Below are 17,038 nucleotides of genomic sequence, written 5' to 3' on the forward strand. Positions count from 1 at the left end.
TGGAAGTCCCACTGTCTGGTTGAAAGCCACTAAAACTAAAATAAAAACCCAAACCTAAATATTTCAAAAGCTGAAAATTACAAGGGGACCATTAAAAACAAAAAAAAATTCCATGAAAACTTCTTAATTTGAAAAATAGAGGATTATTTTTTCCATTTAGCTGCTCTAAATGAGAATATGCTAATCACCATTTGTATAGGCCATGTGACTGCTGCAATAAGTGAGGTGTCTGGTAACAAACATGACTTTGCAAAGAGAATGTGTCTCTGACGTCCCACTCCCACCCATAGTTTTCTTATTTAATTCTTCTTGATAATTGATATGGCTGGTGTTTGAAAACATTGTCCATTTACGCTTTCCAAACTAAATTGGAGGCAAGTTTGTTCTGGCTCAGCATTCTCCTCCATAGCTGTTTTTAGCAGATGTTTTGGGGAAAGTATGTGTCTCTGTCATGTACACATGCAAAACAAACCTATTTCTTGTGATTTCTTATACTTAAAAGCTTATATAAGTCCTGGAGGAGAGAACTTGATACTTCCATAAGATATTCATATTATTAATACCTACAATTTTTATGAAAAATATGTATTTTTTTTGGTCATCCAAGGCCCTTCTAATTGTTTTCCATCCTCTTGCTATTGAAGGCTGATGTTTTGCTTCTGCTCCTACAAAGATGGAGGACTGTGAAATCAGAGATGTGCTAATGGACACTTCCTCCCAAAATGGAACTGCAGGAAGGGTGGTGATGGAAACAAAACTTCATTAATAGAAAGCCATTGCTGGTACACTTTTGATGGAGCCCAGTGCTGTTTGAAGGTATCATGAGCTGTAGTGGAGTAGGACCTTTGAAAACCTCCATTCCTTGGAACTGTGGTGAGTGGTGTGGTCCCACTTGCTGAAATGTCAGAGCTCAGCACCTGCAGATCAAGGTGGCAAACACAGGGATCTGGTGCCTTCATTTGAAGAGGAAGTTGCAGCAGTATTTCTGCACTACAGGCTTCAGAATTTTTATATTTTAGTGCTATTTCATGCAATCAAATCTTTTACTGTCTAGGTTTCTTAGTCCAAGAGTAGAAACAAATTTATCTGAACATCAAAGGCTAAAAAACCCCATTAACAGAAGTATTTGTATATACTGTGATTTTTTGTCATTTGCAGCTGCAAACAGCTTTATGTTTCTTCTGATATGCCTTCAACTAAAACATGGTTACATGAACTATGACAGCAGTAGGATCAGAATTTTGCAATAGTTGGACTCAATATCTTCAGAGTGAAAGAAATGTTGAATCCTATAAATGAGAGAGCTATTCCCTTGCCTCTATTTGCAATGATCTACAAGCAGCCAATTGACATTAAAGTGTTGGAAATACATGGCATTTAGAAGTAATAACAACAAGAAAGAGAAGCAAATGTTTGAAATTCAGGAGATTCAATTCAGTAAACCTTAGTGCTATGGATGTATGATGGAAGAATATTGTCTTCACAACACACTGCAGTCTTCACAGGAGCTCAGGATATGACTCTGGGCCATAGGAGGAACAAGGTTTTCCACTTTCATGGGCAATGAGCAGCTTCATTACTGGGAATCTCTCCTCTTCCCTTGCTCTGCCCACTCACCAGGCTTGACTTTGCTGTTGTCAGTGGCTTTCATCAAGCCGCAAACAATGACTGGAATAAGATGGAAGTGCCTTCCATTGGACACCTTGCAGCTCTTGGCCTTCTGGAGTCCCACTTCATTTGCAGTGGAAATGTCTTGCTTTTCTTCCTTGAAGGAAACATGGCAGTACTACATGTTCTCTGCACTCCTGCCTTCCTGCCGAGTGCTTTCTGTTCTTTGCTGGGGAGCGCCAGGTCAGATCTTTGTCTCAGAACAGAAAGTCCTGGGGCTAATTTAATAAAATAGGGTGATTCTTCAATCTTCATCCTCTACTGTTTCAGGCTATCTGTTGATGTAGGAAAATATTAGTGAAATTTTTATTTGTAGCCATGAGGGAAAGTTTAGAGGAAAGCTGGGGTTTTGATACAATCATATGCTTTTACTGGGTTGGAGCCCTAGACCATAATGGTCCCAAGCACAAACAAAATTATAGGGAAATACTTTAGTACATTTCCTTTATGACAGTATTTCTCCCATGCACTCTGAATATTGTTAAAGAGTTTCTAGCCACTATATTGTAACAAAAGAACATGGACATTGCTTATATTAAAGGACGTAAAATAATATTTATGCATACATCCCCAGCTAAATTCTCAATATATTTTGTTGTCAGAGTTCTCTCATGTTTTTTAAATGTTTTAAATGCATTCCTAGGCATGACAATGTGTCATTATGCTTTTGGAGATGTGTGCTCTTGCAGTCTGCAGGGTGACTGCTAAAAAGCATTTCAGTTTCCAACAGCAGGCATTCTTGAAAGTGGATTAATAAAGGAACAGTCTGCAGGGTGACTGCTAAAAAACATTTCAGTTTCCAGCAGCAGGCATTCTTGAAAGTGGATTAATAAAGGACAAAAGCCTCAGTGATGACAAACGTATGACAGTTAGCCAGGACACGAGTGTTATGCAGATGTCACTCATTTTTGTAGAAATCTCATTAAATTTGGTGCTTGGATGTAATCATTCATGGTGTCAGTCAGATGGCTAATGCAGAAAGGCTTTTCTCCCAAGGGCTGTGTTATTGCTCAGCATCTCTAAAACAATTTTTTAGCTGAGAATAGCCAATTGAGGAAAAAATGCATGGTCTGTTCAAATGCTTATCTGGAAACTACACAGAAAATGACTGGTCATAAATGCACTATAGTTCAGTCGACCTTCATGAAGAAGACATTTGGGGCTGTGATAGGCTCTTATACAACTCTGGGAGCACTGGGAACCCACTGACAAGGATATTAGTCAGTTATCTCCTTTCAGAGCAATTCCATGGATTGATACTTCATTTCAGGACATGCATGAATGCATTTTGGCAAATTTGTTTTATGTACCTTTTTATGGTTGGAATGAGAGGTCGTTAGATTGCTTGCCACGATACAATGTTAATGTGAGAATTCTTGAAAAACAATTACCAATAATAGCTGTAGTCATTCAGTGAGGCAGTGCCCTTTCCTGTGAATCCCGGGATATGCCCTGATTTACTCCACTGCTGCCTGGCCAGGAGAATTCCTATTTTTACCAAACAGCTAAGAAGCCTGCTATGTAGCAGTTCACAAACAGATTTCTTGACCTGAAGAGTTTTGCTTTATGAATGACAAGGTGCACTGGCTTGTCATCAAGAAGATGAGAGGTCAAGAAAAAGAGCATAAGAAAGTGGCAGTAACTACAGAATTTGGGAAAAGTCACATAAAATGGCTGCATAAAACAGGAGCTTGGCTGTTGCAGTATAAATTCCTTTGCTGTACCCGGCAATGACAGACGATGTGTTCGCACATGGTGGAGGGGATGATGGAAAGAAATTTGGATGTATAGTAGATGCTAGAGAAACTCTGGTGTTAGTGGATACATCCATAACCCCAGTCCCTCCATGCGTGGTTTCTATAAGGTACATAAGGGATGTGGGCAGAAGGAGAGATTATAACCCAGTCAGTGTCAGGGAAAACAGGAAAGTTAGGCTCAGGGTTGGCATGTAAGAAAGAGAAGAAATTGATTGACTATTTCAGCCTGAATAGTGTCAACTAATTTCAGGGATGAGGGTCAAGAGAAATCCCTGGTGTCCTGCCTGAGTCCTTTAGTGGTACCAATGTCATGTTGTGTCCCTTTGCCCTGATGACTTTTCTGCCCTGTGAAAACCTAAAAATAATGACTTGGAACGGGACAACCTTGAGAGCTGCTGATTTTTGTGAGCTCAGATTCCAGACAGCAGTCCAGAACCTCTGAGCTGGATTTTTGTGCAGCAGTAGTTGTTGACACAAATGTATGGACAGCACAGGGAACTAGAATTTCATCTAAGGTGTAAAAGCACAAGTTGCCTATGAATTGATCATGGATGATATTGCTAGCAGGTCCCAAATAGAGTAAGAGACTGAGTTTTGGAAATGTCCCTTTCTTTGGTATGGCCTGCTGACTACCTTTAGTGCTGTAGGGCATCCCTTGCCAGCTGTCCCAGCCCTGGTCCATGCTGTTTCCTTCACTCCCTGCAGTCCTACTGTGGGCACCAGCACTCGAAGGCTTCATGTGTCTCTTTCAGGAACTGAGTTAATAAACATCATCACATCTGATCTCTAATTTTATATTTGCTTCTAGTCACTTTTTGACTGAAGTAAGTCCATACCTATAAGTTGATGCTTGTTAAAAAGCTTCTTAGAACAAAGAATCATTTTGAAACTCTTGAAAAAAAAGCTTTTTAAAGATATGAATATATTTCCCTTTCATATCATTAAATTTTAAAAAAAGAAGTCCTATTAAAAGATCAAGTTGCTGGAAATGTGTTGATGAAGTCTGTGGGCTGAAGGGCTGATTCTCCATCTACAGTAATATACTATCTTCCAATGTTATAAATGTGTCAGATGATACGCTGAAGAGGGCCAAAGTGCAGATCTGAACTCTAGCCCTGATCCTATCTGCTCTTATGTTGGCAGACAGACCCCATCATAATTCCAGCCCTGTGAAGTTATGACTTTTCCAGCCAGTGCTTTGGCACAATTCATGGATTACTGTGGGCTGGGGCAAATCCTAACAGGCAGTTTGCCATGCCCATCCTGAGGGCAGTGGGACTAGGAATGTAACTGTGTGAATGGGAACTCTGCTGTACCCACTGGCCTCAGGGAACAGTTCGGTATTATGGACAATTCTGTGAGTCCAAATAATGGGGTCTGTGCTCAGGGCATCTTCCTGGCCTTTGCTACAGCTCAAATGTAATTTCAAGGACCAGCAAGAAGCTGCTGACCTTGTTTACGTTCCATTTAATAATGTGTTTGAAAGCCTTTAAACCCAAGTACTTGTCTTTAAGTTTTATTGGCAATACCTCAACAGAAAGGAGCAGGGTGGTCAACCTAACCAGCAGTTCCTGTGTTATATTTGCTCCGGGTCACTGGAGTTCAGAGGAAACATTACTTCTCAAAAAATAAAGTGTAATAGTTTATTTGTTGCTTAGATTGCTAGTTTTGCCAGTCTATAAGATGAATAGCTTTAACCTTTTTATTTTATTTTTAGACCACAAAATGTGTACTCAAACCACAGATTGTAGTCACAAAGGCTTTCATCCCTTCACACTACAGGATTGTGCTCTGCTTCATTTCAAGGTCTTACAGCTTGCAGGTAGCTGTTTGATCTCAATGCTCATTTAACTTACACTAGGCATGCACAGTGAATTTGGTTAGCTCTCAGGGCACAGTCTTAAAACACATGTTATATATTGTAGGAGGAAGCTGATTTTCATCTCAATTTTAAAGAAGCTTTCTGCCATGTTTGGGTGGGTTTTTTTTGGTGGTTTTTTTTTTTTTTTTGTGTTTTTTTTTTTTTTTGGTACTAATATTTGTACTGGTCAAAGGATTTTAATTAGCTCTGTTTATGCTAATAAGTTTCCAAGGGTATACAGCATTGATGCAGAGAATTAAAAGGACTGGACCTTATTTTTTTCCCTTAGAAAATCACAATGTCAATTGACATCCATAACAATAGAAAACACAATTTGAGCAGAAGAAGTGAAAAGATAATAAAAGCAAACAACAGTGAGTAAACTATTACTAAAATACCCAGAAAATAACAGGCATCTAAATCTACTAAAATCATTAAATGTACAGGAACGAGATAGAACTGTAAACAAAGTTAATTATATGCTTAGAGAGCACAGGTCTATTTGTAATATAACTGACACCAATACAACAATACATTATTTCCCCTAAACTATACTTTATAACAGATATAAAAATATAAATATAAAAATATTTTATAAAGTACTTATGATAATTATGAAATCATGGAATCTTTGAGGTTGGAAAAGACCTATAAGATCCCGGAGTCCAATCATTAACTTAGGCCCATTATGTTCACCACCAATTCCACATCTGCACACCTTTTGAACACTTCCATGGTTGGTGACTCCACCAATTCCCTGGGAAGCATATTCCAATGCCTTACTACTCTTTCAGGGAAGAAATTTTTCCTAATATTTAATCTAAAGCTCTCCAGGTGCAACTTGAGTCCATTTTCTCTCATCCTGATGCTTGTTACGTGGGAGAAGGGACTGACCCCTGCCTCACTACAGCCTTTTTCCAGGTAGTTGTAGAGAGTGATATCTATATATCTATCTCTATCTCTGTATCCATCTATCTATCTATCTAAAAATATATAAATTGTTGAAGGGACTAGATGTGCTGAAATGATCCTTTATATGAACACTGATAAATAAAAGGAATCAAGAATAAATAATGTCTAGGCATTTTATTTATTTGAAATCTTTTCTGTTTTAGAAGATGGCACATGTCATTAGTTAGCACCTCACATTCAAAACTTGAGCAAACTTGCCTGGCTACTGCATTGCTGTTCCCTGGAAGAGACCTAAATGTCATCTTCTTAGCCACACTCTCTCAGGCTTAGTTACCTTGTACTGTCAATATCACTACCTTTACACTCTTTACATTGCAAAAATTCAAACACTGAGTAAGTAATTTTGGGAATGATAGTCTTTGTTCCTTTGCAAGTAGGTGGAGAAATTTTAAAAAAAGAAAGTTTGGAGATGACCTTGCTGCTCCATAGACTGGCAGTGCATAATGCAGCATCCAGCTTCTATCTGAGTAGTTTGAAACCAATGCGACTTACTCTTTTGGTTGTAATGAATTGTAAGCCAGCTTTGCAAGACTAATTTACAAATAAGAGTTGATGGAATTAATTTGACAACTTAATGTTACTGAAACCAGTAATTTGTTATGATAAAAAGCTTTAATTTATTAAATAAACGTTAAATCCTGGAAACTTGGTACTATTGATTAGGCACTGAAGCTTTCACAGATGTAAACCAATCCTTTCGCTTCACAACTTTGTATTCCTAACTCAGTCATGATGCTTCTAAAAAGGAATGTCATGCAGGAAATAGATAACCATGAAAAATAACTATTCTGGTGTCTGTGGTGTCACTATCATCTCTACCAATATGGAGGTTTATATAACAAAAAATCACTCACTCTGTTCTAAATGTCTGAAGCACTGTGCCCATCCATATGAGGCGAGTATTACAGCAGGTTTTTCACTGATCCTCTACTCTGCAAGAAACTCTGTTATTCTTGGAAACTGCTGCTGACCCAGGACAACTGCTCATCTCAGTGTATGTGAAAGGGATCTTTACCTGTAATTGACTATAGGAAGCCTCATGATGACTTTTATGAAAGCAAGTTAGACTCTTGCATGGTTTTCCCAGCTTGCACTATTTTTCTTTGCTGAACTACAGATGCTTTTCTCCAGCCAACACTCCAAACTTGCAGAAGAAAGAGCAAGGAATATACAATAACTGACTTTGGTAGGAGATTTTTCTACTCAAGCTTTTCTTTATTGCAGCCTATGGCAAAGCAGTGCTTCAAATGAGTTCATTAGAAACTGTGTGTTTTAAGAGAAAAGAGATTTTTTTGCCAAAAGTAAATGTAAGAAGTAGCCTTTTGCTCTTATCTATGACTTCTGCTGGTGTTCTTCAAAACCTCCCAGCCACTGAGTACTAGACTGTGTATTGATGAGTTAAATAAACACAAACTGAAAATAGTGTAGCTAAGTGGACCAATGTAAGGTAGTAAGGGTCAGCCCTTTCATGGTGTCAACCTCTTTATGATAAAAGTATTTCTAGTTCTAAACATCTTTACAGTGAAACATAGTTGAAGCATGGGATCATTTAGATACCCTTTGTAGTGAAAACACAAAAGCACAGATAACTTCAGATTTCAACAGCATGATGGGAACTAAGAATATAATAAGCTCTTTTTGGAATTCTTGCTTTAAAAAACAAATTAATTCAGCAAGCAGGCATTGTCTTAAGAAAAGCTGACACATTGCTGGCTACAAGATCACCTGAGACATCTGTGAGAGGCAGGTCTCCTGGATGGTACTTGGGTGTTTGGTACCCATGTTTGTGATCATATCATTAGTGTCAGAACATGACATGCATATTTATCCTGTATTAGAGCCTTCTGCATAGGTAATCACTTCTTTGTGAAAAATCAGTACAGAGACAGCTCGACTACTGGTGTGCCAATGATAGGGGGAAAACCAGCCAAGCTGTAGCATTCTGCTGTTCTGCTTGTCTGCTACTTAATATTCGCTGTGAGTTGAAGATCTGGGTGGATTAGTAAAGGCTGGTAGCCAGAAAATGCACATGACATAGGAAAATTATTCTTGGACTGATGTCAAGGACAGGATTGACATTCATAAAAATCATAAATTGCTTCTTACTTCTACTTAATTCTACTTCTTAAATGGCTCTTGTCGTCATGTGATGAGGAAAACATTCGTTGACTGTGTATCTATATTCTCATGTAAACATTCTTGTTTGCATGACAAACAGGTATTCTGCATTTCCTTGGGTGAACAAACAATAGAAGACATAGATGAAATGAAATCAGGTAATGACTTGGGTGTCAGGAATGTAAGTCCATAGTGGTGATTTTTGTTGTTTTCATTCACTCCACTGAAACTACTTCTGTGATCATCAGACATACATAATTTCTGTCATGGGACTGCACTTGAGGTAGCACATTTTTGCAAGCCTGGTCCCAGAATAGTTACCAGCTTCTGTGAAAAGATGTTTTCTCTTCTAGATGTCCTTGAGATGCATCAGCCTATGTATCTTCTGCTGTTATGGGTTCTGATCACTGTCTTCTAGAAAATATTGCAGCGGCTTTTAAGGATTTACCACTGTCTGTGTCGTTGCCCATATGGAGGGAAACCTGGTGCAGAGGGTGCATGCAGTTATTTAGCTTTTCCCTTTCCAGTAACCAATTCAGTGCATTGGCTTAAGCCATTGACAGAGGTTCACCTGAGGGAACCTCTGTTCATTTCTAGAGCAGGATTCAATTCAATGAAAGAAGAAAACATTTGGGCTACTTGAGATGCCCTAAATTGGGCCCTACATATCCACGTGCTTGTTTGTCACCTTATTTGTTTGTCACAGCATTTCTGTGCTCCTGGCTCCTCTACCTCAGAAAGAGGCTTAAACATATCTTGACCCCACCTAACAGCCACCTGCAGGTATAGCATGCTTTTAAGGAGAAAGTGTGATTTGGGGTTCTGGTCTGAGACAGATAAACAAAGTTATCCTACATTGTAGGTGAACACTGCAGCTGGTGAGGTAAGCTGAAAGTGATTGCTACACTTCTGCTTTAAATCAGTTCTGGCCTTTGATCTGAATCTTCTGTCATCCTTCCTGTATTCAGAGAGTAAAGAACTCTCTGGGGACCTCTAAAGAATCAATGTGTGTATCTAGAGGGGATGGTGGATCTCGGATGAATAAAAGATCATGACTTTTTTTTTTTTTTTAGGTACCTAATAATAAAAACACCCTATGATGATGAATTTCAGAGAATTTTCTAGAGCTGTATTTGGAGAGGAAACACTTTTGTAAGTTAGATAGTAGCTTACCTGAATATAAACAGATGATGCCTGGTATGTCAGGACAGCCCACCCTTGAAGGTCACTGTTGACTAGCACGAGACTACCAAAATACTTCTCTCACACAACTCACTCCAAGAATAAAATGCAAGACATTTAATCTGGAAAACTAATGTACTGCCTGACAGGTCCAGCTGCTGGCAGAACATCTCTTCCTAATGAAACCCACATAATTGATAGCATTAAAAAAAGAATTGCTAAGGACCACTAAAAAGTTTTTCTTACTTCAATATACATAGTTTAATCACAGTTTCAAAGCACTTAGAGAAGTATTTGGATTTTTTTTTGAGTAGTAAATGCTGATGGGACTTGAATCCTGATTTTGTCCGAACATGATCTAGAATATCTTTTCATATATACTTTTGAAATGTTCCTGAAAGAGATTCACTAGGTCACAATCATTATTGAAAAAATAGTAGACCTGTATTTCACTGCAACTTACCTAAATTCAAGACCTGTGAGGGAGTGAATTTGAAAATTTAAATTTAGGGCTTAAAAAACATGTAACACATTATAGAAAGTTGCAGAACAGAAACTTGCTGCTGTCTTTATTTCCTTTGTTTCACACACACACACGCGCACACAACCACACAGATGTGTATATAGGCAGTAAATTCAGGAATCTTCTTGCACCATTAAATATATTCTTATGAGTAATTAGACTCAAAGAAATCGAGATTTACTTGGCACTGTTCATTCTTTGTGTTGTCTTTCATTGGTGATATTTTTGGAATTTAACTTTCATTGTATAATGCAGAACAAAGAACAACAAGGGCAAAAATAGTGACATTCCCTGGCATATATTCAAGGGAATTTCCAGTAGAGCAACTAGTAAAAATGATTTCAAAATAGATAAATATTATTTAAGGATACTCTATGTTTTGCCCACAATAAATAATATTGAGACATTGCACTTCCTTGAAAATACAGTGGTGAATGTCTGTTTGTTAAAGATCAGGATGTTAATTATGAGCAACAGAAGTCTGCAAAGTTTGTTTCTGCTTCCTCCATCTGAGGAGGCTGCAACAAGGTACATTACTCTTCCAAGTCGCTTGTAATTAAGTTCTGACAAACAGTCCTTTGACTTAAAAATAGTGAACCAGTTGAATGCGTACTTCAGTTTAAATTTAGTCAATTTGCTAGTAGCAGTAATTCTGAGATTCACGAAGATCTAAAGGAGGGAGAATGAGATTATTTTAATTTAATTTATTCTGTATGTCAAATTTATTTCCTGTAGAAATGTTGCAAGAAGAATATTTTTTCAAGAAAAAAACTGCAATGATATATTTAAATACCAGATGAAACCTACAATAGAAGTAATGATTAAATGGAGTTATATTCTGGTACCATATTGTCAGTATTTTCACTGGCATTTTCTGCAGAGGCAAAAGGAGAGAAAGTAAGGTCAGAACAAGGATCTGCTGTAAGTTTGGTTATATCACTACATATAAAAATTCATAACAAAGCTTCTGCTATCTCAGTTTGGCTTTGGGCTGTAACATTTAAAAGAAAGGGATGTTTTGTAATATGCATAAAATGAAATTATTTTAACTATAAAATGTACCAGAAATAAAGAATTATATGGCTTTGAATTAAAAGCTTTACTGCATGGGTTTTCTTCATAGAAGATGACTTCCTTTGTCAGGTAGAATTCTTCAGAATTAACTGAAATGTTTACTGAAACATCTGTTTCTGCTGGTATCTTCTCCTAAGCAATGTCCAGTATCACCAAAAGCTAAACCTAAAGAAGTTTGAAAGGTGCTGAAATTTGGGATCATCAGTGTAAAATTGCACACCACTAAGTGAGACAGATAGGGGAGAAAAAAAATTAGAGATACTGAAATGAAAATGAAGTTCCTGTAAAAGTATAAGGAGAGATATATTAGATTCTCATAAATATTTTTGATTTTTGAACTGTTGAGGTCTGTAAGGTCTAGTCATTCACAACTCTACACTGAAAGTGCTTTAAACATTTTTTGCAATACAAAACAAAATTTCTTACTCTATCCTATAATTATCCAATTGTAGAAACAAGAAAAGGAGAAAATTTTAAGCAAAGTATATTTGAATTTAAATTCCACTACAAAGCAGTTATAGTTTTTATTTCAACAGCACGGTGACATGGTAATGAGACTCACATAAATGCATCCTGGTGCTTCTTACAATGCCTTTTTAAAAATTTAATCTCAGGTCTTTTCCTCAGAGAAGAATTGCATTTCTACAGCAAAATCAATAAACTAATTTATATAACCAGTATTCTTTAAAAATAATTTTGTAATCAGTCTATCCTAGATAATAACTAAGACCTTTTTGTCACAAAAGTTCAATTTAAAGTTGAGATTGCCTTGCCCATTCATAAAGCCTCCAGCTCCTGTCTGAGACAGACAAAGGTAACACAAAAGGTCTTGCATAAACCAGAAGGATGAATCAGATTTAATAAGGCAGCTAAAATGGTATTACATGGCTGCAACGAGTCAACTGAATACAACCATCCCAATAGTGCCATAGCTCATAGATATCTGATGGTCCTCAAATTGTCTTTATGGAAATATTTAACTATTACTTTCATGGAAATGTGAAGAGCCCTGCAGTCAGCCAGAAACATTCTTTATCAGTTGAAACACATATTTGTCCTAAAAGTGACGGATAGGAAGACATCAAGTCTAAAGACATTGTGGAATGTGTTAAAATAAGTATTTTTGAAAGATTATAATAGCCAAGTAACTGATTATTTTTTTTATCTGCAGTTTTTCAAATGTTAATAAAATATCTACCTTGATTTATTATTTCAAAAATGTATAATCCACAGTAAGGCTACCCACCTGTGCTACCTAGCAGGGATCCATGTCTCTTGGCATTGCAGGACCCACCAGTCATTATGCCAGTAAGTGAAATGTAAGTCCTCAGATCCCCTCAGGCACTAAACACACATGTGAGTATGCACACACACACAAGTAGTGCAGAATGCAGGAATACTCTGCTTGATGGAAGGCACAGATGGTGCTGGTGCCCTGCTTTATTGTAAACTAGGTGGCATCTTTGGTATGATCTGGGATCCTGCAGGAAAAGGAATCTGTGTTCCTGTGCATAATCAGGAACATTAAATGACAGGTGAAAAAATTTAACAGATTATAGGACTGGGCATAAAAATGCAGTGAACAATTTGTGGTAAAAATTCCATGTGTGAATAAACCCAAATCCTCATCATATTATGGGGCTTTTGTTTCATTGTTCATATCTATAATTTTACAATTGGACCCTCCTCTTAGGAAATGAATGAGAATGTTCCTAAACTGCTAAAGCTGAAAGAATAGCTTGACCATGAGATGAAATGCAAAGCATCACATAAAAACACAAAGAGCTCATTATACCTACCTTATGCAGGTCTGTGAAGGCTAACTGTCTATTTTAGCTAATCAGATATACTTTTTGTGCTGTTACCTCTCTTAAAACTGTCTATTAACCCACTATCTTTTGTTTCTCTTTGCAGAGTCTGCAGGTCAGTTTATGGTGAAAGTGCCTTCAAAGACACCAAGTTTACCACAAATGGCTTCAATAATATAAAATCTAAGGACCACTGCATGGCAGAGGCATCCTTGGAGCTCAGGTATTTAAATTCCCTGGTACAACAGTGTGTGGTGACTGTGTTTTCAGGGGGCACCACGAGCATACTCACCCCTAACAAGCAGCTCCGTCTCATCTGACACGGTGTCTGCTGCGGTCTGGACCCTGCAACCATATCTCCCAGCGTGCATCAGGAGGATGTTCCTGATCATTAAATCTGCAGAGGAGGCTTGCTGAAACAGGAATGAAGTGCCAGTTTAAAACTCACTAAATCTGTGTTCAAGGTAGTTCACAAGGGTGTTTTTGTACAGTTTGAGCAACACTTAAATGCAGCTTTCATCTTACAAAATGTATGTGTCCTAATACCCTCTTGTGAGGATTATCAGAACACTGCATTTATACAATTATTAACAGGGATTAAAGAAGAGCATTTCAGGTTTTTAATAACTTTGACTTTGCTTAAAGCACATTGCGCATATTTGCACATTCAAAGAAAATTATTCCAACTAGCACAAAGAAATTAATTTAGGAGATGAACAGAAGTATTTTGGATGCTATCCTTGGTATTAAAAAAGTCCTCTTAGAAATTAAGAACTTTTTTCCTCCTCCTCTTTACTGCAATGCAGTGACATTTGGAATATGTCTTGCTAGTGTGCTGAAATTAAGATAACTTGTAAGATAATGTTGATTGATTTTTATAATATAGAGGAAGTTAATGCTAAATATGGTTGAGAAAATATGAACAGATTCTTGTCCTTCCTGTTGATCTCTGTATTTAAATCTGAAATGTGCAAAATGTATAAAGAGAGAACCACTTCAAATTTTTTTTTTTAGAATTCTAGCTTACAATTCCCCAAAGTTCACTTTAAGAAACATGAATGGAGTATAGGCATTTCCCGTCTCAGATTTGGTCTACTTTGCTAAACAACCAAACACTGACAGTTTTTCCTTGAATTATATATTTCTATCCCATGCAGTGGTTCTAATTTGATTAATTTTGATCCTGAGTGAGTAGAATTGTACCCTGAATTCTAAATAAAATCTTACTAGAGGTTTAAGTGTTGATACTTCTCTAGATGTGTTGGAAATCTGTCACTGAATTCACCTAGATCCATATTTGCGTTCTGTGGCACATATGTATTCTGTGCTCATGTAGATACACTCAGATCTTTTATCCTTAATCATTTGCAAGTTATGAGCTCCCACTTCATAACTAGCCATTCATGTGTGCATGACCTTGTTCTTTGTAGGATCGTGTTTCTTGTCTGTTCCCATCTGCTATTTTTCATCATCTGCCGTATTGGTAAGGTGTCTAGTTTTGTACCATACAATTGCCATTTGCATACTTCTTTCTCTTATGCTAAGGTCATTAATGACAAGATGAAATAAGATTCATTTCAAGATCCAATCTTCTATAATTTAGTTTTTTCTTTTTAGGCAGAAGAGTTCCTTTCCAGCACATCTTGGCATACTTCTTCAGTCAATCTTCTCTTCATTTACATTTTTTGAAGTAATTTGTGGTAATACTCCATGTAGCACCAAGGCAAAATATTTACCGAAGGATATTCACATGCAAAGAAGGAAAAGAGAGGTGGAGACATCAAGGCTGCTTCCGAGGCCAAAGTGAATATGGGCATGATCTATAGCTTAATAACTCTGTGGATCTAAGAGCGTGATTACTGTGGGAGTGTTTTGTCTTCTGAAGCAATCTAGATAATAATGTTGCTGAAGGGGAGATACTCAGACCAGTCAGGCCATAATGCAATTCTTATATTCTTGCTCTGGCATATGAGAAATCACAGCAGTGGAGAAGAATATCTGAGCACTCTACAGCTCGAAATGCAAAAGAAAAGCACACACTCCCACCCGGAGTCAAATTCAGGATATAAATTTTTTAAGCTGTATAACACAGTAGCATTTAATAGCTATTGAAATGTGTTGCTCAAGACATTTAGTGATCTTGGTACAAAGCTTTAGTTATTAAAAGGATAAGACCAGAATCAGTCCACATTTGTCCTCTCTTGAGGATAATTTACATCTAATGTGTGTTTTGTTGTTAAGTGTGAGGAATAACGTAATGGGTAGCAACTGTCTGATTTCATTGCTCAGGAGCTGTTAAAAATCTTGGCTGTCACTCTGACTTCCAGAGGGTTCATGAATGTGTGAATCCTAATATTCTTATCACGAAAAAATGTATGTATTTCATCTGCGCACCTGTGTAACTGCGCAGACAAGCATCAATTGAAGGAATCATTGCCGTAAGTGGAGAGCAGTGCAGTACAATAGATCTCTATGAAATTCTTTTATTACAGCATAACAGGATGTGCAGCCAGCATTCCTGGGGATATGTGAGTAGATTAAACTCACTGTGTTTCATACAGATAGGTACATACTCAGACATTAGATTCTTGATCATAATCAAGAAAATAATGGCACATATTAGCTTCCATTTAGATAAGTAGGAGATATGTTTGACCCGGAACTCTAAAAAAAAATCCTGCATTACTGCTGTTCAGTGGCATTTATAGAGTGGTCTTCATTAATTTTGAAGACTCTTCCAAGTCTTGGAAGACAGATTATTTGTTGATTAGTTTATTCTGTGATAAGAGGCTCTAGGTCACAAAAAGGTCCAGGAGAGGTTAAACTGGTGTGCTGGCTTTCTAAGTCTTAAGAAGATTTCTGCACCTTGCCATTGCAGTTACTACTTAAACTTGAACAATTGCAATCTAGTTTTAAAAAAACCTACAAAGTGAGAATGCAGCAGAGACTCCATTAAGAAAAGTATCTAAGATCAGAAACTTTCTTCTGCTTTTAGTTTTCTGTCAGTGGAAAAAGATGCGATGCTTCAGCAAAAGCAGAGACGTACACTCCCCTTGGGGGAAGGCAAAACCTGGGTGACATGGATGCAAACAGTGTAGGAAGGTCTCTCTTGCCTGGACTAACATGATTTAGGACAGCCTGGTGTATCAGCAACTTTGTGGTCTCAATTTTAGTCAAAGCTGATGTTAGCGGTGTTTAAATTTCTTTGCCTGGTTCTAAATTTTGATGCTATTAAGTGTATGTTTTTAAAAGCTGCTTTTTATTTCACTGATTTTATGCTCTTTTGTGACAGGGAATATTTTGCAAGAAGCACACTATTTCAAAGTAGTATTTTATTAGAAAAATCCATATTCCTTTGTGTTCTGAGCATCATGTATTATCCATTTAATCAAGTATCAGTACACCTTAATCTCAGTATAAACTTCTACTCTGTGAAATGTATATTGTATTTTACTGAAGCTAAAATTTAAAACAAAACAAAACTGATAGGTTCAACAAGCAACTTTTTCTGATTTTCAGGAAAGCTAAGAGTAACCTTCAAGGTCAGCATCAGCTATAGACCTGATGTGCACTGTTGGTTTTCATTAAGCAGCAAGTAAATAATAATAATAATACAGCTCAGAATGCTGTCTGTCATGACTAATGTTTCTCTCCAGGACAATAAATTATTGTACCATTCATATTATGCTCCCAAGCATCCCATTCATTTGGTTGTGGGCAGCTCCAGTGCTGAATGTTGTGTCAAGCTATGGCTCTCTCTACTTCAATGTGGCATGTTGTCTGAGGTCACAGTCATGTCTGCCACATATCTAATTAGCTTTACATATAAGGTATTGCTTGATACCATTTTTTTTCAAAAATTGGTGCCACCTATACCTTAACATTTGCTTTTGATTTGGAAATACTTCCCTAAATTCAAAAAGGCTCCAAGGAGCATATAACATGTATACTTTCCTCAGTAGTAATGATATCACTGCATTTGTCTTTTGCACTCGTTGTCCTAATGTTGGTGGTTTGCAGAAGCAAAAAAAAAAAGAATTTACTGTTTCAAAGAATTTTACTCTTGGGGAATGAA

General features: G+C 37.2%; 1 protein-coding gene across 1 annotated transcript in view; it reads right to left on the minus strand.

Annotated features, from left to right (window-relative positions):
- LOC103611340 (contactin-5) overlaps positions 1–17,038 on the minus strand; it is a 146,319-nt gene that overhangs the window by 38,999 nt on the left and 90,282 nt on the right. Inside the window, exon 8 of the mRNA XM_008628841.2 lies at positions 13,256–13,376. Coding sequence (XP_008627063.2) covers positions 13,256–13,376 — 121 coding nt within the window. The remainder of the gene's footprint in view (positions 1–13,255; positions 13,377–17,038) is intronic.

The sequence above is a fragment of the Corvus brachyrhynchos genome, unplaced genomic scaffold (genome assembly GCF_000691975.1).
Source record: "Corvus brachyrhynchos isolate BGI_N302 unplaced genomic scaffold, ASM69197v1 scaffold832, whole genome shotgun sequence".
In the NCBI taxonomy this organism is placed as follows: Eukaryota; Metazoa; Chordata; class Aves; order Passeriformes; family Corvidae; genus Corvus; species Corvus brachyrhynchos.